We start from the raw sequence: 26,372 nt of genomic DNA, 5'->3' as shown, positions 1-26,372 counted from the left end.
AACCAGGATGATACTGATGCTTGATTTTATTTTTTTTTTAGCTTGTTCTGAACTAGGACAAAGCCTAACACATGTTAGTTACCCATACAGTGCTACATATCACTGTCTGGGGGGGGAAAAGAAAGATGGCAGAACTAGTTTATTGCACTAGAAAGCCTAGAGCATGGGTATTTTGATATTAGAAGGACTGACCATATCTACATTAATGAAACTACTTCATACACCTCAAAAAACCCCCACTGTCATCCATTTTTAATGAAAAAGATGATAACAAGATGGAAAGTAATTGCACGGAGATATTACACTGCGCTGATGCTTTGGCCAATGAAGACTGAACTACATCTCAATGTATTATCCTCAGTTCAGGTATTTGAACTCTGCTACATCAGTTCATCATATACATTACAGACAACCTTAAATCTTTGAATATCCTAACTTTAAAATATACAGTATACTGGAAGCTATTCTTATTTTACATAAGGGGTTTATGTTTCAGTAAGTTTCTAGTTCAGGTATTTCTCTGATTAGGGAAAGAAACACGTGAGCAGTTCTCCTTTTTCTTATAGTTGCAGCTGTGCCTTGTCATCCATGAAGTACACAACTTCCCAAAAAACCAAGCCCAAGCATAGAGTGATGTTGAAGATTGGTGTCTCTCCCTTCTACTCCTATTTCCTCTGAGTCTGTTCTCTCCCCAACTCCTGTACAAAAAGTTGCTCCTTAATGTCTGGTGCCCTCTACTGCTTCATTTCAAGTACAGGATATGCTGCATTTCTGCTCTGTGTTCTGCAGCCTCTGTCCACAAAATCAGAGTCATTGGGGACAGGGGTCCCACCATGATTAGTTCATACTGCTGGCAAACCTTCCCAGATCCAAGGAATTGTCTCCTCAGTACAAATCCTGATCCCTTTGTTTCTCCATATACTCTCTGCATACACTCAGAGAGTGTTTGTGTTATAAACATGTAGAAATCCTCACACAAGACCCGAGAGCAGAATGATGCCAATACAAGCTTCTTCTTCCTGTTTGAGTCTTAGTGAAGATCCCAGCCCTCACACCCTACCATGGGTGAAATGACTGAAACACAGTCAGAAAGGAGGAAGCCATTTAAGCTAAAACAGTTGAATATATTCCTTCTTTAATACTAACATGCTCAGCATCAAGAATACAGGGCTGGAAAAAGCCTCCTGAAACCACTTACATCACTCCTTGTTGAAGCAACTTAAACACTATCTAGATATAAAAGGCATTTCACTGGACTGCTCAATTATTTTACCTCAAAAAGTTTTTTACTGATCAACAGTTTCACCTCAAGTGTTATCACAAAGAAGGTAAGACTTTCTGTATTTTTTTTCATTGTATGTTTTCTTCCACATGAAACCCAACCTGATTTCACATAGATGAAATCACTGACTTGAGTTTTTCTTCAAGCCACATTTCACACAGATGCTAAAAGGCTAGCTGAGTTTTCTCTTCTGCTCTCACACACACAGAGCAGTCTCCTAAGTTCTGGAAAGTCAGATGTGAGACCACCTTAACTGTTTTTCAGCTACTGTTTAATGTGCTTCCTTCTGAAAAAGCTGGAAAGCACTATAAGGTATGCTAGGGATAAACATGAAGTGACTGGAAGAGACACTGTTACTTACAAACCCAAGTAAGAGAAGTTAACAGACTTAATTTTTTGCATCATAAATTAAATTTATATCTACATACAAAACCTGGCTTCAACAAACCAAGAAAGGACTAGGAAGAACTCCAAACAGGACTCTTATAGCATATACAATTAATACTTTAAATTTGCAAACTGCTTTTTGCTGTGTACCATAGAGGTCTACTTTGTTGCAGTAAAGACAAAGAAAACCAGCAAACCAATCAAATCAGAACAAATTTGGAATTTTGACTGAAACACTGAACTTCACTTTGTCAATTGTGCCTGCTTCTAATTCAACATGGTAATTCTTTCTTCACAACCAACATATTAGCTAACACTCAGAACATATATTAGCTCAGACTAATGTTAGATTCAGAACTTGATTTTTTTTTTCTCAAATACTCAAAGTCCTTCAGAGAAGAGCATATGTAAGGCTTAGCAATTTGCAAAGAACCATAATCTTCCCTTGAAAATAACTGTAGAAAGAAGAGACTTGAAAAATACATTTTTGACCACAAGACTAGCACATTAATATGCAACATTTTTCCTTGTGCAGTATCTGCAGCTATCTTGGCTAGAGAGGACATAATGGCTTCCAGTTTGAACTCAGAAGCTATTTATCTAATCACACTAGTGTGAGCTGATGTTATATGACTCTAACAAATGTCACTGACTTAACTATGGCACTGAAATCCTGCCTAAAGGATATTATGGAAGAAAAAGTAGGGCAGACAGTAGGAATTTAGAGAGCCTCCAAAGCCTTGCCTGCATTATTGCCTTTGTACCAAAAACGTTTCTGAAGCTAAAACACATCTTCCTGTGTTCATGAAACTCTACAGCCATTTAAAAGCAAATTCAGATTAAAAATCAAATTTGCTGATAATATTCTTTAAAAAGCAAGGTGACAGCACTTCTAAGCATGTAGGAATCACTATAATGAGGGCTAAATTATCCAATGTAATCATATTTTATCTACCAAAACATCACTGAGGAGTTAAATTCTAAGACTGTCCTCAAAAAATTCATGGCCACAGTTTGCAATATCAAGTTACAAAACAGTTAGCATCCAAATTCTCTTTTTCGGTACATACAGATTCACTTTGTTAGATTAGTCACAAATTTCTGAGTATAAAATAGAGTACAACCCAATTCAGAGACAAAGCTAGTACATGAATTTTTTCCAAGGATTAAAAAAAAAAAAAATCAGCAATGATATAGGCATGATTAATCTTATAGGCTGGAAATGAACTAAGAAAAGTAAAGTTTATAACAACTGATCAAATTCCCAAATCCCTTCAAGAACCAGCACTCTTAGGGGCTATGCAGAAAACACTGCAGTGGTTTCAACATTGTTGACTATGGCATCACTCAATGACTTTGCTCCAATCATTATCTTGACAGGTTCTAATCACAGCCCAAAATGGTAACCCAGCAGGCTGCTCCTCCCCAGCTGCACTGACTTCATTTGACAAGTTCAGGATCAGTCCCAGATTTAGTGTTTTCCCACGACTAAAAAATAACCAAGCAATTACCTTACAAAAAGTGTTAATTTGTACCATAATTTCCTCACAACAGGGCAGAGACAATCCATTACCCTCTTGGCATATGGCTACCTTGGCATGACAAGATCCCATAAGGGAAGTTGCAACAAACTTTTCTGTGTCTAAGTAAAGGATTACCTATTTCTACATTGTTTCACAGCTCAGTTAAGACTCTGAGTTACTCCAGATCAGTACTGATTTTCTAAAGCACTAAAAATGCTTTTTGCACATAATCACTCCTACTGGGCTGGTTCACACAAGTGAATGTCATTTTTCTAATTTGCAGTTTAAGCACTTGTGCTTTTCATCCTTTTGATTACATATATCAGCACAATTAACATTAAGTCTCTGAAGAATAAAAGAAAATTTAAACTATCAAAATTAAACCCACAACTTTAGGAAAATATATTTAAGGAGACAGCAGGATAGCATGTTTTAAGGAATACCAACATAGATGAACATGTGTGTAAAACTAAACTTGAAATGGTACTTTAAAGCTACCCTAGCAGTGAAAAACCATTTGCTGGTCAACAGAATAGAACAGCATCCTAATAGAAGCACTTCAGTTGCTGCTGGTTAAAATCATTCATGTGAATTCAATCTTCCACGCTTCACTGTAAGTTCAAGACAGAAAATATTGCATCACAAACGCCTCATACCAGCTCTAAGTGCTGCTGGAACTCCACATTTTCAAAAGACACAGAAAACGTGCTTATATAGATCTTGGCAGTCACCACATCAAGGACTTATTTGTGTCTTTCCTGTCATGTTAAGCACTTTTCCTGCTATTAAAGCGCAAAGATATCTCCCCAGGGACATGCCTGGGACATTGCACACCATTGTTTCAGGAACGGCCTAAGTGCAACATATTGGAGCCTATTTGAAAACATCTTGCCAAGCTGAAAACAAAATAGAGAACAGGGCAGCATCCAGCACTTTTATTAGCTAAAAATATATCTCCACCCTTTGAAAGGCACGAAGTCCTTCTGCTGCTTGCTGAGCAGTTAAGGGACCTCTCTTTCCAGCCACTCCTAACTAAGCTGCACAACTGAAGACCACTTTGGCAAACTCTGCCTGACAGCTACCAGTACTTCCCTGAAGGGGGGACTGCTTGTCATGCCTGCTGTGGAGACCAAGCAGTTCCTGTGGAAAAGGTTTAAAACATTCTGTGCAGTTTATGTTCCCCTGAGTCTCTTCTGTTCAAGCTAGCAAACTACAAAGATGGCAGACATTTTTGCTTAACTGGGTGGGGCTGGGAGGGAGGGAGGGAGGGAGGGAGGAAAGACAACAAATCTTCTTGAGGAGCTGACACCACAGGTAAGTGTGGCGTTCACTGGGGCATACCCATAACTTACCACAAGGACCAAAACCTATATGTGAGGTCAATCCTCAAGAAAAATCTCCAAATATGAGCACCTTTACTTGTGCCACTAAGAAAGGCAGCAAGAAAAATATTCACTGCACATTACACACACATCTTGCTTTCCTTTACCTTAAATCCTAACTGAGGTCCCTCCTGAAATACAGAAATACAGGTTTAATAGGATTATGCTACTCATTTTGTATCAGGACCTTTTATCTTTTTAATTAGCAAAATGTCCTAACTTGATAAGTGAGTTAAGCAGGTGGCAGATTGTACAGTAATACTTGTGGAAATAAGCAAGCCTTATTATATTTGTTACACAACATAGCCATGTTTAAGGCTAAGAAAAGCAAATTTTTCCTAGTCTTCTGTTTTACTTGGAGTAGAAGAACTGCAACTGTCTTTCTAAGAAAGTTCTCTTCTTCTTTTGCAGAAAACATTTCCAATAATCCTGCTTTACAACTTAAAATAGCTGATAAGGCTTAGTACAAAGCCTATTCTTGTAATAAATACCAACAGAATATTTTTTATAATTTGGATGCTTCTGATATAAGCACTACCTGAGAGTCTAAAATTATTATTACAGAAGTTAAGTAATAAATGAGTACCATTTGTAATACATTTGAGAAAAGAATGGGTTTTCATTAAAAGAATTTTACCACAGATGTTCCCAGCTGTTCTATTTCCTGCCTAACTAGAAGTATTTCCATAACATCACATACAAAGTGTTTACACAAGGATCCTGAGGAAGATCTTTTATTTGCTATTGCATACAAGCAGCACATTACCATGACAAGAAGTAGCAAATATAAATTTAACCAGGAGCTGAACATAGGACCCCAGGTTATTTAATGCCCTAGCTACAATTACTACACATCAGTAAAGATGATACCAATGAAAGGTTTGTAAATAGCAACTGTAAAGCAACATCATGTGGAGATACAATTCAGGTTATTTAAGGTGAGTTATTTCCACATTTGAGTATTTGGACAACTAAATTACATGGAATGTTGTTTTTTACACTATTTGACACTATTTTAAGTATGTAACACTGTAATAAGATGTAAATAACTGTAATAAGATGTAAGTAACACTGCCAATACATTCACTTCTCAGCAGATCAAATGCTATTTTGTTGTCCCCGTAGCAGACAGAACAGAAACCACACTCTGTGATCTGTTGGTGGACATGGTAGAAAGGTGCTGGTGATAGTGCTAACATTTTTAGTTGTTAACAGTAACAGCTTTTAACTTGTTATTGTTTAACTGTAACAACAGTTAGACAATTCTATTCCAGCCAGACTGTTTGACCATTGCAGCCTTCACAGATTTCTTTTCCTAAAAGACAAGCCAGGAGAGATAGAGGGTGTGCCTGCAAATAATTTTCCAAACAAATTAGGTTTTGGCATGATATTGGGCAAAATAGTCAAGAGCTGTAAAGATATCAAATCATCACCAGGTTATTCCTATGCATTGCAATACTGAGAGAATACAATTTTTTAAAATAGTAAAAACATTAGCCATGCTGCTTCAGTACATGATACTAAATTAATAGCAAAATCTCTACAAACAGAAATTGCCATTTCTTGCCATTCATGGCAGTGAGAATGGCAACTGTGGTCCCAATCTACACATTACTTAATGAAATTAACTAGAAATTGAAGAAATTCTATTCTTCGCACATCAGTTTTCTGTGCCAGTAAAGAAAGAAGGATAACACAAGACTGTGAGACAATTGGCTGACACTCAAAATGTTGCATTCTACCACTGAAATGTCATGGTCTGTTCCTCAAAAGAAAGCTATTACTGCATGTTTTAGAAAGTCCAGATTAGAAGAGCTGAACAAGTAGTAAGACTTCATTTGTCTGAATGGTGCAAGCTATTTCTTCTATGGTAACAGTCATCTGCTAAACTGGAAGAAGCAGAATTAGAAGTATAAGCCTTGTTTTACCACACTGGAAATCCCCTGAAGTAATTTAAAAGCTATTCAAGTTTTTAAGTGTAAGTGTAGCTGCCTGTCATTTTGAAACCCTAACCTACTTCACAGCAATAGAACTTGCAGCCAGACCCTATCCACCTATTACATAAGTGGGAAAAAATGCACACTTAGAATATGTAGTAATACTAGTAGAGATTATTTGTTATGTCTTTTATATTTACTCTCCAATTTACTCTCCAATTTTCTTTTATGAGGTTGAGCTTGAAGCAACAATTTTATTTATTTCATATTGGCAAATACTTGGGGCATCCTTCACATATAATTAATATATATAAGTGAAGGAATAACAAAATCCAACATCACTTGTTACAGTGGAGTAGAACACAAGTTGCTATGCATCTGTTTTGCAGTAGCATACCAGTTGTTCTTTCTCAGATTTTTTGGGGCAAAGCTCCCCATTTCAATTCTTTTTCGTACTTTATTAAATAAATGCCTAGGTTAAATGTTAACATCACATATAAGTTACTCTGTTTTGACTCTGGCATGTTTTCTGTTGGGTTGGGGAGTTTCTTTTGTTGTTTAGGGTGTGGGGTTTTGGATGAGCTTGGCAGATCCTTTCTGCTACTGAGGCTACCTTTGAAATTACTAGTGCTATCTTTATTTCATAGCTATTGTAAACACATCCATTGGATGAGACTTGCATAGGGTATAAACTGTACTTAGAAACCCTGAAACACAGAGCCGTCACACCTGAAAATAAGAATCTCCATTCAGTTATCATGTACATGCCTACTGAAGTTATGACCTACTAAGACTGAAATCAGGCACATCAGGCAGGTCATTTAGTACCCCGTCTTGAATAGATTAAGTCAGGAGCAGAATGTCACTGACTTAAACAGGAACATGATTAAATTCAAAATCCCCCATGATGAATGGTTTCCAGCTATTCAACTTCTTTTGCTCAGAACAGATAAGCTGGCTTTACTTCTGAACCATTTCTTTTCCTTGATGGATAACATAAATATTTAACATACTTGTCCTGTATAAAAGTTCTCCAGCAGACTTCTGGATGTAGACTAGGATTCAGTGTTTTGGGTATCTTCCTATGGTGTTGCATTAAACTGTAACGTCAGACATTTAACCAGTACTTCACTTAGTCTCCAGGGGGATGGGAAAAAAGTGATATGAACAGTTAAGCAACTCATGACATCTCAATCTTTCGGAAATCTTTTTTAAGAGCCCTGCTTTGCAACATGCAGAAGTAATTTTATAGCTCCCAATGTGATCAAAGAACAGCTTTGGGAAGAATTCATTGAAAAAGGATGTCAGCTGCCCAAGTAAACACATTTATGATGTTTGCTTGTTATTAGCCAGGGAGCTTTTAAAACTGATATTGCTGAAAAGACATGTTTAGTGAGCAATGGAAGCCACCTGCAAGACAAGAGCACCAAGTACAGTTTGCTTAAGGGAAGGAAAGAAAGAGGAAAAGAAGCAAGAGGCCTTGGATGAAAACATTTTGAGACAAAACAATAAACATTGACAAATTCTCAACAAAAAGCACAAGAGCTTTAACCTCCATTTGCAAAGATAGTTTCTTGTCCAGACTTTTATCTTTATACAAGAGAAAACATTAGCAATTCAAGACTATATTTTGAACCATTCATAAGAGAATGTCTTCCTCTCACAGTTTATAGAGAACTGATGATCTACAGAGAGATGATGATTTACTCTGTCACACCACTGAAGCATGAAGAACATAAGAGCACTTTAGTTACTCTGGTAAAAATCCTAAATGGTTCAATAAAGGGAAGCAAACATAATATTTCACCACTGAAAGACAGTGGTTCCCACTCTCTCTCCCATGTTTATGCAGTTCTGAAGTGTTTAGATTTTTGCAGTTACTTGCTACAAGTAAGTTTTATAAGTCACAGGATGGGAAAATAAATTATTTCCTTAAGGTATCAGGATTCTATTTTGCTGAAGAGGGCACTCATTATATACAGCTAACAATGCAGGTGCTGAGCAAAATGATACTTTGATGAGAGAGAAGAAACTTCTGGATATCCTGACCTTGAAGCAGTGCAGAGCAGAGTCATGGAAGTTAGACACAAGGCAACATGCTGAAACACCTTAAAAAACATTTTAAATATTACATTAAATTTCACCTGGATTTATTCCCTTCCTATGAGAAAAACATCTGATTTTATTTGGCTTCCCCTGAACAGACTGCATGGTTATGCTGCAAGATATCTGAATTACTCTAGGTACTTTGACACCTCCACATGAATGACAATACAAGTAGTGCAAAGATACCCAGCCCAAGGATCCATTTAACCTAACCTAACCTAGAATAACCTAACACCCGTGTAAACAACTCTGTGTAACCTCATGCTTCATGTGTAGAAACTTTATCAGGCGAACTACCCCTGAGTCAGACTGAAAACCCAAGAACAAGTTCCATCCTCTTCCTCCCAACAGCACTTACATTCTAACCTCACCGAGTTACTGCACTGCAATTGTCAAGCAAAATAAGACAACAGAAGAATCCTATCTGACCTGTGCTCTAGATTACTTTAAATTCTACACTTCAACAATTGCTGTAAGTATCTCAAGGATGGTCTATAGTAATAAAGACAGTCGATCTATGCTATGATCAAAGGGACCAAAGAATGAAATTCATGATAATGCTTATTAGAATTGCAATCTACATCAAAACGGGAATTCAGTGTTTACATAACACTCATACATATTCATGTTCCTAGATGGACCCTGAAATTCCTTCTGGCAGTTATCCCTTCCCTTATTTATTGACACCCTCTCTACTGTTTATTGTCCCTACTGCTCATGTGACCTTGGAAAGAAGCCACACGTCATTTTAATCAAATTAAACCACTACAAGAAAAGACAGTCATATTGCTGTTGCAGAACTAAATATGGCTCCTCCTGGCATTTAACAGCAACAGAAAATAACCTTTTATGCTTGTGATATACAGTCATTGCCTCATGTACTGTTGCTGAGTTTTATGAACCTGAAATAATCACTAAGGAGCTTTGATGCATTCTGCTGTTTCAAAACCTGCAGTATTATCTATACATACTTGCATTCTCCCCTACAGACTATGACCTGGTTTTCATATGCCCTACTTTTTTGGTATACTCAGCTCTAGCTAACCACTGGTCAGCTTTCTGCTAACATACTAACTTCCTACAAGACATAAGGACAGCAAAGCAGAACAGGGAAAGAAGGCAAAAAACTCAGAAGCTTTGGAGCTGTATTATTAGTCTGTACATACTGTACATAGAGAAAACACACATTAGGTCCATTCAGCACTTCTTATTTAATGTAGTGCTGCTCAACTAGAACACAGGGCTTGCAATCTACTTTACATCTTGTATTTCACAGAGACCTTCAGGTAGGTTTTGCTTTCACATCCACTCAATGTGAAAAATCACAAAATAAATGAAACCAAAAGCTGATTCTTACAATTGTAGAATTGTCTTGATACACGCACTGACATTTATTTTTCCAAAATTACAGAAATTTCAGTAGCACTTAATGAACATTTGGAAGACTGAACATTATCTCCCTTTATCTTCTCCTTTAGGATTTTTCGTCCTGGAGTATGTGTTATGTTGAAATTCCACATTATTTATATAGTTATATGCACAAAGATATCCTTTACCTTGGCATCAAGGTATTTAAATCCTCATTTAAAGCCAACAAAAGCAACCTGCAAACAGAAGCCTATATTGTACAGTTGGCAGTATTATGTTCATAAACGCATTTATCGTCCCAGAAGAATTTTGAAGCTGGATTTACTTTGGCAAGGATAAGAAATGACAAGGGAAATGGCTTAAGCTGCCGTGTGAAAAGGCAGGACAGTAAGGAAAGCTGACTGGTAGCACTCAACTCCAAGAAAATAAAAGCAGAAAGGGTGGTATTCAAGTGAGAGAGGGAAGTCTTGAAGAGCTTCTGCAAAACTAGCTTATGTAGCTGCTTGCTCCCCTTTAAGTAAAATGAAAGAAAATTGTAAATAGTACAGTGGAGAAAAATACTTATGCAAGATGCTCTTGGGTATCTCTAGACGTCACCCAGCTCAGTTCAAACAAAAATCATCTTCCACCACTCACCCCCAAAATACACATATATGTCATGGAATAAAGCCCACCTTCCATAAACTTGCTTTATTTGCTTCGCCTGACACCGAAAATAAAAATCAGGTCAGATGCAGCTGAGAATTTTGGGGGGGGGGGTTTTGTGTTCTTTTTGGTTTTTGTGTTCTCTGTGTTTGTGTATGAATTAAACACACACACACACACACTTGTCTTCAGTGTCTCAAAACATTGTATCTTTTAGGTTTGTCTGGAAATAAGAGGCACAAAAGTTTGTCTGTTCCACTTGCAAGTAAGATGTATCTAGCACAACTGTGATAACAGATATCTACAGGTAAGTATTCATATATTTCCCACAGACAGAAAACCACACCATGACAGCCTGTATTCATTCCACTTCCCTCCCTGATTCCCTCCTTGCACCCAATCAAGATACAGAAAATACAGTGCTTCCAGCAGATAACCATTAAAATTATTAGATAAATATTTAATAGCACAGACTTCCTGATACTATTTTTGGATTTGTGAAAAGAAAGAGCAAATCTCAATTTGCATTTCACAAACAGAATAACTATCTTCCAAACAAGCAGCTCAGCATACATGCAGAGGCTCAGAATATGAAACTACTTTGCTTGAAAGTCAGACTTCTGTCTGAAATTCAAAAACTTTCATGCCCACTACAGTTCTTACTTGCTAAAAATAAGATGCTGTTGAAGTAAACAAGATACTCACTCAATGCATGCTCTAATCATCATATTAAAAACACACAAACCTGTATGAAATATAACAGTGCTTTTCTTGTAGCCAGAAGGTAGACGAATGTTTCGAAGCAATCCCTTTGCTGTCAGCCTTATGCGCATGTTGGATAAGGAAAATTTCGGGGACCATAACATGTCTTCAGTGAAATTGGAAGACAAACAAGCAAGAAATAGCCTCCATGTACTGTCACATACTATGCTTTTAAATCACTACTGGCAGAAGCGAGCAATTCTTGTTAAAGAAAACAGGCTTGAAGAAATAATCAGGTCTCCATTCCTTTGCTGTTACTCCTTCTGCACAGACAAGCAAAAAATCAGTAAAAGCAGATATCCACAATGTAAATGCTGCTGGCAGCTTCTCCTCACCAGATGTTCTGAAAACAAAGCTTGTCCTCAGAATAAAACCGACTTAGTGATTTCGAAAACCAACAGCCTCTGAATTGCATCACAGCACCAATGCTCGATCTGCTATGGGACTCCGTGGGCTGGGAACTGGAAAAGGAGAAATGGGAGGAGGAGGATGAGGAGGAGGAAGTGGGTGGTCTCGTCAGCTGAATATATCATCCAGCAATGTCACAGTCCGTGTAATTTTTCTTTGGAAACTGTAAGGAACATTATTTGAATATTCCTGGAGGCATTGTTTAGCTTCACTCTCCAAAAATCTTTTCAGGGTGCACTTTTTAAAACTGTTTCTTTCAATCAAATATTATGTCCACATTTAAAGTGCTAACAAATCCAAAGACACATCTATTCTCTAAGAACAATTCAGTATTTGAGAGCTGCTTAAGGGAAATTCTGCTTAGCCTGGCAGCTCAACACTGCAGATGCTTCCATTTATCATCAGAGGAGAAGGATTCGGGCATTAATTCACATTAAAACAGTTCTCTGCCAGCTGGATTTTGAAGGCACCCAAACACTGAGGCAAATAAGCAGTGTTGGAGGAATTCTTACAAAATAGACGTTCTTCCCATAGTTGATTAGCCCTCATATAAAAAATTTCCTCTTACTATTTAAGGAGCCGAAAAGTCTGCATATACTTTGCTGAAGTCCATTGCCATTAGCAAAAATTAAATTAAAAATAAATTTAGAAAATAAAGGAGTAACTATTTTACAGATTAGAAAATATCACATTTTTTACCTGCAGCCATGAATGGACATACATGCACTGGCCACCTTCCTGTGCAAAAAGAAACATTTCACTACTTTTTCTGAGGTCAGCAGCTGCCCTACCAGGCAGCCGCTGCAGCAGGGACCACACAAGTACTCTCAGCCAGTGTTGGAGACCAGACAGTAGCAGTTCATACTTCTTTGGGGTTGTTTGAAAAGTCGGCCTCCACAGACTTTGTCACTCTTTAGAGACAACAAAATTAGGTACTTTCCCATTGATTCTGCACTTCTACCATTTCAGCAAACCGCAGCCAATGTTCTCTAACATCTCTACCTTTGAACAGTTTTTCTACTTCCAGAAACAATTAACTCAGCTTAGTCTGAAGCAGGTATAAGCTGAATCAAATATCACAGTGACAGGTCTCATTTCAGCAGTGCCTTACCTGTCCTCTCTTTACCTCCACAAATCTAACCTTCGTATCTTAATAGCATGTCTTACTTGCTCAAGATGCACTTTAAATTCATAGAGCTTATTTTCCACATCAGCTAGAACTAAAAATAGCATTTTGTTACTGTATCTGGGTATCTCTAAATCACGCAGAGCTTGGTGCAGTGACAGTGAAGCAGATGCTCACTGTATGTAGAGCGGAAGAGCTGCAGCGCAGCACCGAGACAGACCCATCAAGGCAACCTCCACAGCAGACTGTGAGAATACACCAGCATGTTTTCAAAGCAGGTACCAAAGTATTTACTTCCCAGCACACTGATGAAGCACCAACTCTGAAGTACTACAATACATCTTCAGTCCACACAAAGCCATTCAAAATAAGTACAAAGACAGTAAATTGGGGTTTTTTGTTTGGTTCCCAGGGCAGTCTCTGCACACAGCAGGGCATGCATGTCATTACTGCTATAAAACCTCATCTCTTCCATCTAGTCTGAAGAGCTTTGGCACAAGCAACGTGTGTTCATCTATCTTTCCAACAGCCTGCAGTTCCAGACTCTTTCCTAATCCAATACTATTATCAAAGATGTTGCCCCTTTCTGGGCTGCATTATTATGATGCTTGAAAACCACACTGAGCAGTAAACCAGAAGGCTTGTTATAGCACAGTTCAGTAGACTTGTGTATTCACACATACACAGTTTCATTAGCACATCTCATCAAATATTAGGTCATTATTGTCAAATCCTTTCTTAATTAAGGCATTTTGAGATTTTTACTGGGCATACAGCCAGTCTTCAAACACCATTTAGCACCCAGCCACACCAAGTTTTACCCTTTTGTCAGGGCACCCCCAGAAGAACTACCTTTTATTTCCCTCCTATTCCCACATTTCTCCAAGGGAGAAGCTGCCCTATGTAGTAAATATTCTCTCACCTTCCCAATCTGATGCTCTCAAAAAGGTGGAAACAATCCAATCAGGCTAAAAAAAAAAACAAAACAAAAAAACCAAACCACTGCAAACCAACAAAACACATCCAAAAAACAACCCACCACTTCTCCCCATCCTTGCAACAGTGCTTAGGAGAAAGGTAAAGAAGTCCTCATTGGCTGTAAAACCAGAGAAGATGAAACACCCCGCTGAAACATCCTAGGAATAGGAGCTAGAACAAAGAATCTCTACAGGGGAAACATGATGCAATGAACCAGTTTGGAACCTGCAGAAGGAATGAATCACCATACAAAATTTGAGCAGACCAAAGCTCTATATGGACATCAAAATCCTTTTTGGAAAGACCAAAACTACTTATAATACTTTTACTGCCTCTTCTTTCCTGCTCTTTGTTTGGGTCAAAATAGGCCATGAATAAACAGATACATCGTATTACTTGCAAAAACCTTCTAGTTTGACAAAAATGCCTTTCCAGCCTCTAGAGTTTTAATTCTATTAAACCCCAGAAACCTGAAACAAGTCTATGTTATTCAGAAGCAGACCTGACAGCACAAATAAAGAGCAATGGATGCATGTCTCATCTAGTGCCATCTAGTACCCAGTGCTCAGAGTGCTCTGACAGCAGCCAGCAAGAGGACTGCCCACGCCAGTCTGAACAGCTCCCAGGCAAGACTTAACTTGCAGAGAGGCTCCTCCAGTCATCTTTCCAGAGCTCAGTGTCACACCACAGTACAGCCCCACTGTGGTGGCTGTGCATGTGCTAGCATGGTTTCCTTGGCTCAGGAAAACAGCACCTTCCACTCCTGTCTGCACTCCCACGATAGTCATCTAGGGCCTCGTGCTGCCAGACTACAAAGCCAGGGCGTAATCCATGGGATCTTAACAGAGCACGCCAGGAGCATGCACTGTCTACATTTCATGCATAACATGAGGATCACAGACAGGTGTTCCTTGACATTAGAGAAGGGTAACCAAAAACAGCACCAGAAAAGAACAGAATAAAATAGGAAGTAATATACAAAGGACAAAAGGACAAGACAGATTTTATTTACTAGCACCTCACTGCTGGCTTCCCTCTGACTCCAAGGGCAGAACTTCTGATTAACATGGACAAAGGGGCTGTATCCTGTTCTGACTGTGTAATTCAGTCTGGGTTGCTAAATGCATCAGTACCTGATGACACCATCAAACTGATGGAGGGGCCAGCCCCAGCAGATTTGGTATATCTGCCACTCCTGGGAACATCAGCAACATGAAAAAAGGGAGCAAAGTGCACTGGCATGTGTAGGCTCTCAATTCAGCCTCAAGAGGGCAAATCCACAGTGTCTGCGTTTCTGCTATCCCTTTCCCTCTCTCCTCATCCAACAATCTCTAAAAATGCCATTGGAACATAGTTATGTGTCTCACTGTATAAAGGTCTAAATCAGGAGCTAGATATTTAGATCCAAGTAGTCCATGTAAAGGACACTTGGCTTCATGTCACAAGACAGCAAGAGCAGTGCAGAGCAGATGGATTTTACTGGCATGCTTTACTTCAGGAAGAACTGAAGGGTAATTGCTTATGCAAAGAGATGCAAAAAGCAGGAACCTACTAAGAGCCAAAGGGTCATCTGTGTCCTCATTTTTATTTCTGGAAAATGACTGCTCCCACTCCACCTTCCTGTGATCTCCTTGCTCTAGCCAGTGCTCCACTTTGAAAAGCTAATCGTCCTGTAGGCAACAGTACCTGCTGCCACAATGAATGCAAACTGCAGCTTCAAGGCTAAGTTTAAGCTCAAATCCTCTCCTGAAGAAAAAAAGGAAACCTCTTCCTTCCTCAGAGCAGGAACTAAAATCCTAAATAATTTATGTTTCTTCTTTCTGTGCACAGAAGCTTTTAATCATTATGAATTCAGCAGTCTGTCAAACTGAAGGTGATGCCGCAGTGGATTCCCAGGCAAAGTGATAGAGGAATCAGGCTGATCTGTGTCTCTCAGATGCAACAGTGGTATTTACATTACCTTCAGTCTTTTGTTATTGAGAATAGCCGCAAAACACTGCAAGAATAATTTAATTTTTAACTTCTAATTTAAGGGAAGTGCATTTGCAGGACATCCCTTTCAAAATGGTATTTTGGTTAGACTTCCTCAGTCAAAATCCTACAGAGCTACTACTCTACAACACTGTACAATATCACTAAGGTTAGAGTAAAATGCCCTAAAATTTGAAGCTTCAATGATCTGGCCAGATGTGAAAAAAACTCGCAACTACCTCTTTGCTACCATTCAGAAACAGGGTAGGTTGTGAGCTCAAACCTCAAGCAACAGAGGAAAAAGAAATGCTTAAATTAGGCCCACAGCCTACAGATGTATTAATTATTTATTTACACAACACTGATTTATATTCCCCATGCACATGTATTTCATCCATGGCCTCACAATAACACCCAGAGAGCCTCTAATAAAGGTCAATATTGTAAATAAAGTAATTTTGGCAAGTATATGCCCTAAGACATGATAGTAGTTTATCTGGAGAGCACAAAACACGTTCAAGATAGCACACTGTCCTTTGCCTAGCTGTGTGGGCTTTGTACACTCTCCCTTACCCCAGACATGCAGAAAAAAAAGAGAGATGTACAAGTTGTTTAAGCATCTTTGGCACAAGTTTCACATTTCTGTGACAGCTCAATGATGTTTCAAGTATTATGTCCACTGAAGCCCCTAACAGGGTCCAACAAACTCCAGCTCCCAACATGGGAATTTTCTCTATCTATCACTTGGACTGAGCTGATGTAGTATGTAGATGCCCCTTTCAGCTGCCCTCTCTACTCACACAGTGGCTGTCCCAGCCAATATTTAGACAAGTGTGAGCAAAAGCTCTGTGATTTTTTCCTGTGTGGCTTATTATTGTGAAACATCAAAATAAATATCAGGGAAGAGAACCACAGACATTCCTCCCCACAACAGAATAAATACCACAGAAATAAACTACAAATATTCCTGCTGTAGAAAGCCTGCATACTTCTGCATCACCACTTGTTTGGAGTATGGATGTGTGGAGCTGGAGAGCAAGAAGCAACTTCTCACAGAAGTTTGGAACTAAATAATAACAAAGAACTCTGAAATATCTAACTTGTAATCCAGAAAGCAGGTCCTCACTTAAAAGCATTAACAGAAGAAACAGATCTTGTAGTGTGAAAAACATTTTGGTTGGGCTACAAAAGGCCTTAATGAATGATCGTCTGTCATGATAGCAAAACTGATAAAACCCCTACCAAGTCCTCATTGCTGGAATTTTAAATATAATCCCAACATTTTCAGTCCATCGATCTGACAAACTGCCCACACAATACTACTACCACTTGAATTAGATGGCTCCTTTGTTACTCCATAGCAAGCCTTGAGGTTTTGGAATTGCTGGGTTTTTTGTAAAAATATCTGTTGAAGGCACAGGGAACAGTGTTGATTGTTAGCACAGAACAACAGACGACCTTCCTAAATGGTTAACTTTCAGAAGATCAAATTTGAGAAGAACATAAGGAACATGAATGCAAATACACTGATAGACTTCGCTGAAGGGACCAAATCTGGAATATGTTACACATGATGGTGTTGTCACGTACCACTGTTTTTTTTGCATCCTATTGCCTATTCTAACAAACATACTACATCAGGAAAACACCATTTATTTAATTAAAAACAGTTAAACCAAAAAAACCATCTCAAAACAGATTACTTCAGAGTTTAGAGTGGCATTCTCTGAATATCAACACCAGCCATTCCACTTTGAAGACTTCTGGAGCATTCTAGTTCTCACTCAAGAAATTAAATTCTTAGATCAAGTTATTGTACTATACTTTATTTAGTAACAGTGTAAAAATCTGGCCAGGAAGGCAACAGCTATTGTGTTTCAAAGATTATCTCAGGTTTATAGATATTTCTTTAATTCTTCAAAATAAATATCATTATATGTCTCCAATGACTACAATTATTAAGAAACTCCAATTCACACATTTAGATTATATGCATTTATTTATAAAGAAGTGGCAAAACAAATGCCAGTTTTCATAGCTAGTTCACATGCAGTAGCTACTCTACTTAGCTTTGCTGTCTGTTTATAAGAGCATTAGCCTGAAGGTATTCTAATGTTAGATCAGGAGAAAATTGAGTCATTCAGATAGTCCTTACAGTTTATATGAATGAAAAAAACATCTAAAAAAAGACTATAGCCAGCTTTTTATTGCAGCTAGAAAGGCAACAAAATACTCCAGCCACAGTAAAATATCTGCAAAAAGAAGTTTAAGCCTGATGTCTGTTGCTTTTCAAAGGATAAGGTGAAAATATTAATTTACATTGTTCAACTCCCAGAATTTCCAGTGTGTAAAACATTAATTGTATTAAATGAATACAGAATCGAATCTTGTACTAATCTGGTAACCTCAGAACAAGTTCTTCTGCAGGATTTCCTGGCTTTTCTTTTGAGACAGGGACAGAGACAGAAAAACTGATGAACCCAACTTACTTACAAATGCTGAAGCTCTTAACACCAGAGACTGAGATCCAGTCTATCCAATACATCTGTATTGAAATTCCCAGTTAGAGCTAGTCAAAAGTCCCACTTCTGCAATGTGGAAGACTGGACCTCTTGGCTGCCAGGGCATTTATGTTCACATACATATCAAGGCCTTTTCAAATCTCCAAGCAACACCACTGCCTGCACAGTGTCCTCTACACTTGCAAAAGCTCTTAAAAGCAAATACACTCCACTCCCCAGTCAATAACAAACCCCTAAAGATCTTCTAATCAGATACAGAAGGAGAAACAGAGCACGCATGAGTTACTTGAGCAGATATCCCTCATCAGTAGGGGTAATTTGCCATTGCTGATCGCCACAGTCAACTGAAGACCTAAGTATTTGGCACTCATAACAACGTGCATCCCCAATTTTTAAGAAAAATACATATTTTGACACAGTATAGCATATAATTTTAAAACATTAAGTCTTGTTTGTTTTCAAAGCACAATCACAGTGTGATAAACATTAATACTTGTTTTTCAGATGTGGAAAGTGCAAGTATTTTGAAAGTAACCTATTCTATCAAAGAATCTACAACATAAGAGCTGTTTCCTCTCGAGTTTCAACAGGGATGACTAAGACAATGAAAGAAAGGGGTGTAAACTGAACCTTAAAGTATGCCTCCAACTTTTGTCTGAACCAGAGTATTTTGTTAGCATGTTATCCCAGTATAAGGGTTTGAGTGAAGAGCCAGACCCCACCTTAACAACCTGTTCCAAGGGACAACTTCTTAGACTGTTATATTTATACCTTATTTTTCCATTTGAGCTTGATCATCACTATCACTCACTTTTGCAATAAGCCCCCTGACTTAATTTCTTCCTTCTCTCAGTGTTATATTTTCTCACAAATGGTTGAACTAAAACAAACATCCTTTATGTGAGTAAGAAAACAGAACACCATGGTGGAGCATGTACCATTTTCTGATAAAGCTTCTTTGGTTTTCATGGCTTCTGCAGCCTTTAGTAACCAATTCCATGCTGCATCATAGTGCTAAAAGATACAATATAAATCTCACTGTTCATATTTAGTAACACTTTACAGGTGTATCCATCAGTTGTCCTTGCTGTTTTCCTGACAATGGTCTTATGCTGCACATGTAAGTCTAACTTGTTATCCGTAATACATCACAGATCCCTTTCAGGGTCATGGAAAAACAGGCTAAGCCAAATATTCACATGCTTTATTCCCAAACTGATTGCTTTACCTTTGGAACTGCCAAACAGGATATTTGTTTTTGCTTGGCTCATGTGGGTTCAGAGATTACTGTGTTGTAACTTAATGTTTGGCCAGTAACAGAGACCTGAGATGTGAATACCCACTGCATCCACACACACTGCACTGTAATATACTACAGAGGGATTAGACACAGCCAGCTTTTTCTGCAGGGAAGCTAAAGTAAAAAGGAAACAGCACTTACTTTATGCATTTTAGAGGCAGTTTTGCATATAGTTCAAAATTCCATCTCATAAGAGACAACATTTGTATTCATATTTACATTAAGACATTACAGTAAGTGCACATAAACACCTTTACCTGAAGTTAGCAAGTTAAGAAGCATAATAAAGCATTCCCAAGAACATAATTCTGCCTTAGCTTTAAAGCTAGTGCTGAAGAAATATACCACAGAACTTGTAGAACTTATTTGATGCACTGAACATCACCCATGAAAAATACAGAACTCAGAAGCCTTGTGAATGTTTTAACACAAACAAGAAATGAACAGCTGCAAACAGGCAAGTCTGTCCAGTTTTACAGGCACACTAGCAGTACGTTGTGGCTTGCTTCATCAAGCAGATTCTGGCTGTGCATCATTACTGTAAATGAATGGAAAATGGAGAAACAGCACCAATGTTAAGGGAACAGAAGTGTATGTAGAAAAGCCTGCCATTTTTTCATCATTGAAGAAATGTGAAAAGCAGCATGAGCAACAGAGCTAGACACTTAGTTAATACCTTAATATTAGTTCTGATATTAAGAGTTAATATTTTAACTCTTAATTAAGAGTTAATCAATTATCAGAGTTCTGCTGTAACAAATTAGCCCTGGGCACACTGGTGGGAAATAGAAGTGAGGTTGGAACTTCTAACTGGATAAGCCTAAAAACTGTAGACTTAACTATGGCACTGAAATAAAAGAACAAAAGCTTTATACTAGCTGCAGTCATTAGAACAAAGCTTCACTATAATATCAAAGCCAAAAGGAAAAAAAAAAAAAAAAAGATAGTGAGCCTCATTCTACATGGTACTGGCTGGCATTATTTCAGTTCATTTCAAAAAAGATCATTTGTCTTTTCTTAAAATGTAAGACATTGTACTGCAGAATATCCAAGCAGTCACACAGTATTTTTATTCTCCAAGAACTATCTGTAACTGTAAGGATGGAAAAAAACTTCTTTAAAGTTCAAAATACTCCACCAGATAGCTCTGCATTCATAAATGGGATATTATACCAATTCTCTGTACAAATTAGAAATGTATTAAGTTGAATGTCTAGCATCTCCAGTTTTGGAAGCCGACTCAGTACACTAAGCAGTTCAGATTTGTTAAAACAAACACTGAAATACAGTCATTTTATTGGCAAAAGTATGAGTAAAGAGCATTTATTTAAATACTGCTAAATATTATAGTCATTTGGAGTTTATGGCTGTGTTTTTCAAATCCAACACTTCAAAGTTACGTAGCAACAACCATTTTTTCGTCAGAAAAAATGAATCATAAGCAAAGCTCTACTAAACCAGTAAAAAAGGGGAGAGGACACTACTTTTCTGGAAAGTAGAGAGAACGTGTACACTGAATTTTGGGTAATGAAGTTATATTTTGAGACTACCATAAGCAAGCATAAGAGAAATTTACTTTTCTAGTTTCTAGTCCAGACATGGATTTTATTGCTTATTAGGAGTTTCCTCAATTGAGCTGATCAAGACATTATGTTGTCAGCTGAATCATCCCCTACATGACTATACAATAGACTAGGTCTGAGCTCTAGAAACTCAGTGTCAGGTTTTACCTAAACTAGCATTAGTTCAGTCAAATACCATTAAAAGTAACAAACAGAACGAATGTTGGGCAAAGTCTGACAGAAGCCCTGACTCATAACAGAAGATATCAAAGTACTCAGCCAAAATTAATATGAATATACTTGACACCCAAGAGAGTAAAAGACAAAAGCATTAAATGCATGTTATGACTACAGGAAATGTAAAAAATACTGCCACAGTACCAGAGTTACAGGTCAGTACTGATTTGCCTAGTGATTTCAGACTCAAATTTACAACATCTGCTTGGCTACAGCACCTCTTTCAGAAAGACATCTGCTATTCACTCAGGGGGCACAGGGCCTTCCGGTGATCTTCAGTATCTTTCAAAAAGGGCTTTTCAATGAGTAATTAATTACAAGTAGCTTTTAATTCAACAAATACACACTGATTCTCAGGAAACTAATTTAGACTGCCAACTCTCTTGAAAAGACCTGGAAACTGCTGCAAGTAGAAGCATCATCTGAAGACTTTTCAGTCTCTTGGCAGACAGAAACTGGCACCAGGTGTCCTGACTGGCGCAAACACCAAAAACAAACTCAATATGAAGTCCTTAAAACTCTGCCAGATTTTGCAACGCCATCTGCCACTTAATCAGCTGAGATTTCTCCCTCTGCCATATGAGCAGACACACATCAACATGCTCCGGTAATTTCAACTTCTTACACAAACACAGTCTACAGTGATACACAAAAACAGCTCACATCGACAGGGGATCTACAAAGAACGTTCCAGAAAAGGAAGGTTATGCGGGATTCGTCTATTTATTTGGTTTGGGGTTTTTTTAATGCTGCAACATATGAGTTCATTCATTATTTACTTTGGCTAAAAAGTAAAAATTACACCCAAATTTCATTTCCTTTTTTTTTTTTTTTTTGGCCTACTGTTTAAACCTCCTTAGATTTCACTGGAAACAGAAGAACAGAACAGACTGTATAGCCTAAGCTGGGTAGACAGAAGACAGGAAGTAGACAAAACCCAGGAAAATAGGCTTTTTTCCATATTCCTTGAAACTAGAGTCAGTGATAATTTACACAATTATCCATTGTGCTTCTATTCCTCCCAGAAAAGAACCAACATACTAATAGAACATACAAACTTAATTTGAGTTGCACCACAGAAAAATATAAAATGTACTCAGAAAACTCACCAGGACCCAAACAAGATAGGCTTTGGTGTACATTTCTTCCAGGACTACCTTCAGAAAGGAAACAAACAAAAAATTATACTTCAAGCCAGTAAGGGGCAGTAGGCCTGCCTTTTTTTAAGATTCAAGATTCTTTCCACATAAGCTCCTCAAACTTCGCAATTTCAGCTTCTTTCTTCTGATGGCATGATCTACATCAAGATTTAGCATAAGAAACTGTTTGAAAAATGCAGGATGCATTCCCAATTACAATTATATCATTACAATTACTATATTTCATTTAAGTCAGATAGCACTGTTTCACTTCACTCATTCAAAGAGGACCACAGACAATGAAAAACTATCATCTATACTGGTATTACAGCATTTTTTTTCCTTCCGTATGCTACAGTTATTTTATTTGCATAGAGCAGCAATAAATTAACAACATTCTCAAATGTGCTAACAGTCAAGTTAGATATAAATGACAGCACTGAGAAAGTTAACCCACCCTTCCTGTATTACTTAAAAGTTATGCAAAATTGACCTACAAACTTTACTATTTTGAAGGATATTGAATGAAAGCGATCTTTCGGAACACTGTGTGTAAGTGCAAATGTTTTGTGCAGAAGTTCATAAAAGGTCTTTTGACAACACTTCTCTGCAGGCTTTAGGAATAGTGTGGATCCTCTGGCACAGGTTTCCTCAGGAAACAAGCTGCTTTGTATCACCACTGTATTTGTTTTCCCCCCACCTCAGACTTGCAAATAGCGCTTTGCTCCCAAATTGAAAATTTCATCTGACAAACCTTGTCCTAAGGTTTGTATCTGTTCTTTCGATTCACTCTGGCAGAAAGGACTAATTTTAATTCAAAGTTAAAGATAAAACAAACATCTGATACAGAAACATAAAGCGGAGTAAATATCCTCAACAGGCAGAGCTGATCAGCATGTTTTCACAAGAATCTTGCTTAAACTAAACACAAATTTGGCAAAATCTAGTCTACACTGTATCTTGCAAGCATACAACCTTATAAGCAGGTGACAGAACATAATTTAACATACAGATTAATTATGCTGTATTTTTAATCCTTATGGGATTCAAGTTTCAAGCAGACAGTAGACAATGAATGTCCCTAAAGCATTTGCTTTAGGTAAGGTAAGGAACAGAACCTTGCAGACCCAGTGTCCAATCTGGTGAACTGCAAAGAAAATTAGTTAACTATCCCAATTATTTTGAAATCAAAGCATAGCTGCTCCTTCTCAAGAGAGAGAGATCCAAGAAAAAGTGAAAAATTGACTACCCAGCTGGTAATTACCTCTAGTCTCACTGACTTTTCTTGCTAAGTGTAGAGGCCCAGATGATTTTGGTGTGCACTGGCTCAGTGAAGCAGACCTGGTCTTGGATCCTGAAAGTAAAAGCTTAGATGAACTTTAAAGTAGAACTATTTAAAGTTGTAAAGCAATTAAAGACATATCTTACATTTTTACATTTAAGTACAAGATCCACAAATCCATTCAAACACAAAAAGAGAAACCTTCTAGAATGTTTAAGGTGTATTTAAACTTAGCTCTGCTTTGCCAGAACACACCTTGGAAGAAATAAAAAGATAATTCTAAAAGCCTTTTAAGCAGGAGAAAATGTTAGTAAAGATTTCATATTAGCACTAAGATCAAGTTACTGAATCTCAAAACAGCAGCAAATACAATGCAGCTAAGGAAACACTGGCTGGAAGAGACCTCCAGAAGCCAGATATCCACACTCCCATTCAGAGCAGGGTCACCATTAAGACGAGATCAGCTGACCATGCTTTGTCTAGATGTTTCCCGCCAGGAAGGGTGGTTCCACGGCACCACTGGGCAAGGGTGCATCTCCCACTCTACAGTTTGAAAGCATTTCTGATTGCTACATGATCTGGTGCTACTGAGAAGAGTTTGGCACCATGACCTTTATAGCTGTCCTTTTCAAATTATTGACTGCACATGCTCAACTCCCTCTTCTCACTGGACAGAGACCCTACCCATCTTCTTAAATCTCCACTGGATCTTTCCAGTTTCAAAACAACCCTCTTGGTTTGGGAAGGACCCAAAACACAATACCACGGTCCAGGTAACACTGATATGAAGGGGAATGCCAGCTTCCTTTGGCCACACTGCTCCTGCAGGTGCTCAAGGCACACTGCCAGGTCACTGAGGACAATGAGCTATGCATAGTTGTGCTGCATGTGCTGGACCCTGATAGAAAGCATCAGCTTGTTAGAAAGCCATATGATTCATGTTGGTTTCAAAGTGACTTATAATTTGTGGCAAATTCTGTTTCTTTTCACTGTTTACTCTTTTAAAGCATGTCATTACAGCGAGACATTTGGCAGGCATCTCTTATTTATTCTCTATTATGTCAGATACCAGCTTAAAATTTAAGTCTAATGCAGGAGTACAGCATTTAATTAGGTTTATCCAATTACAATAACCAGTTCACCACAAAGATGGTCAGAAGCAAGCTGATTACAGCTAGGACTTAGGAAAGAGACACAGCAAGCTTATTTATCTGCTCCCATTATGTCTTTAATTTTGGTCAGAGAATGACTTGTCAGCTGCTGTTTGTGGCCTGAGTGGACGTTGCACTGTTGGCCAATCAAAATTCCTAGCTTGAACCAAAATAGGAAACTGAACAATCTTTAATATAAAGTCAGGAAATACATTTAATGTTTCTTTTAGCACAAGATGATAAAACACAATTAATTGTCTCATCTCCATTAAAGCTTCTAATTCAGCCCCAGAAGAATACCAAGAAAACGCACATGGAAAAGCTAAGTTTCTGTGACTCTTCCCTTTGAAAGATGGGACAGTGTCATTAATCTACAATAGAAGCTACATTCTAACAATATCTTATTCAGAAATATATCCCCATCCCCCAAGGCCCTTTCAGTCCTGAAAAGGGTGTACATAAAGACAAGAACAACCATACACTCAGGATAAATTCAGGTATGTATATTCTGCAATTACCAGCAGTGACAGAGCCTGTGACCTGAATTTTCCAAAGGAAAAGAACTTTTTAAAACAACACAAACCCCATGCGATGATACCTGCCATGTAGCAAGGTACATTTAGTCCCTGTACCATGCAAACCTGAGCTGTACCACAGCGCAGACCTCTTCATTTCCCTGAAATACCTCCATCAATTATGGAAATACAAAGAATATTTCTGCCTTCCTATGACGTCTTACAACACTTGAAGCACCACTGATGTGATTTTACCTCCTCTGGCTACAACCAGACTCATATACCTTTTGGAGTTGATCTCAATGAGTGCAATCTAGGTCTTGGCAGTGCTTTCACAGGGACAGACCCTGAAGTGCCATTCTGGCAGGCTGGTTTTGAAGGCCATTCTCCATTCCTGATGACTGTGGCACTAGCAGCTGCAAAACAGAATCGCAAAGGAATTTGCTCTAAGCATATATAGTTTAGAGAAAATTAAATCATAAGACAAGTCAGTTTTAGCAGAGACTAAACAACCTTGAAAGAGGTTTGAGTTTATGATCACAACAGAAATTTTTCCTCAAAAAAAAAACCCAGTGAAACTTTTGGAAACATTGTTTCTGTTGTCCAGAAAAATATGTGAAAATATTTCTAAAGTACGTACAGATTGAGTAGACTTTGTCTTGGGGCCTAAAAATTATGTATACTAACATGTTAAAGAGAATTCACACGGCATTTACCAGAGACAAGAAAAAATTAAGTCACTGTGGAATTGTTTGTCACAGCACTGCTTTTCTCTCTAGTCATTGAAAA

The 26,372-nt window shown here is 38.0% G+C and overlaps 1 protein-coding gene across 10 annotated transcripts in view; it reads right to left on the bottom strand.

Annotated features, from left to right (window-relative positions):
- MTUS1 (microtubule associated scaffold protein 1) overlaps positions 1-26,372 on the bottom strand; it is a 119,166-nt gene that overhangs the window by 38,618 nt on the left and 54,176 nt on the right. For 9 of the 10 annotated variants that reach the window (XM_064418017.1, XM_064418015.1, XM_064418012.1 and 6 more), the window contains 3 exons: positions 25,868-25,999; positions 23,900-23,989; positions 22,606-22,653 (listed from right to left, as the gene is read on the bottom strand). In XM_064418017.1, coding sequence (XP_064274087.1) covers positions 22,606-22,653; positions 23,900-23,989; positions 25,868-25,999 — 270 coding nt within the window. Of the gene's footprint in view, positions 1-11,375; positions 11,835-22,605; positions 22,654-23,899; positions 23,990-25,867; positions 26,000-26,372 lie in introns of those variants that run through there. The other variant, XM_064418021.1, reaches the window with a different exon arrangement.

Source organism: Passer domesticus, chromosome 4 (genome assembly GCF_036417665.1).
Source record: "Passer domesticus isolate bPasDom1 chromosome 4, bPasDom1.hap1, whole genome shotgun sequence".
In the NCBI taxonomy this organism is placed as follows: Eukaryota; Metazoa; Chordata; class Aves; order Passeriformes; family Passeridae; genus Passer; species Passer domesticus.
Note: the sequence above shows the minus strand (reverse complement) of the source record. Positions and strands in the feature narration are given on the sequence as shown.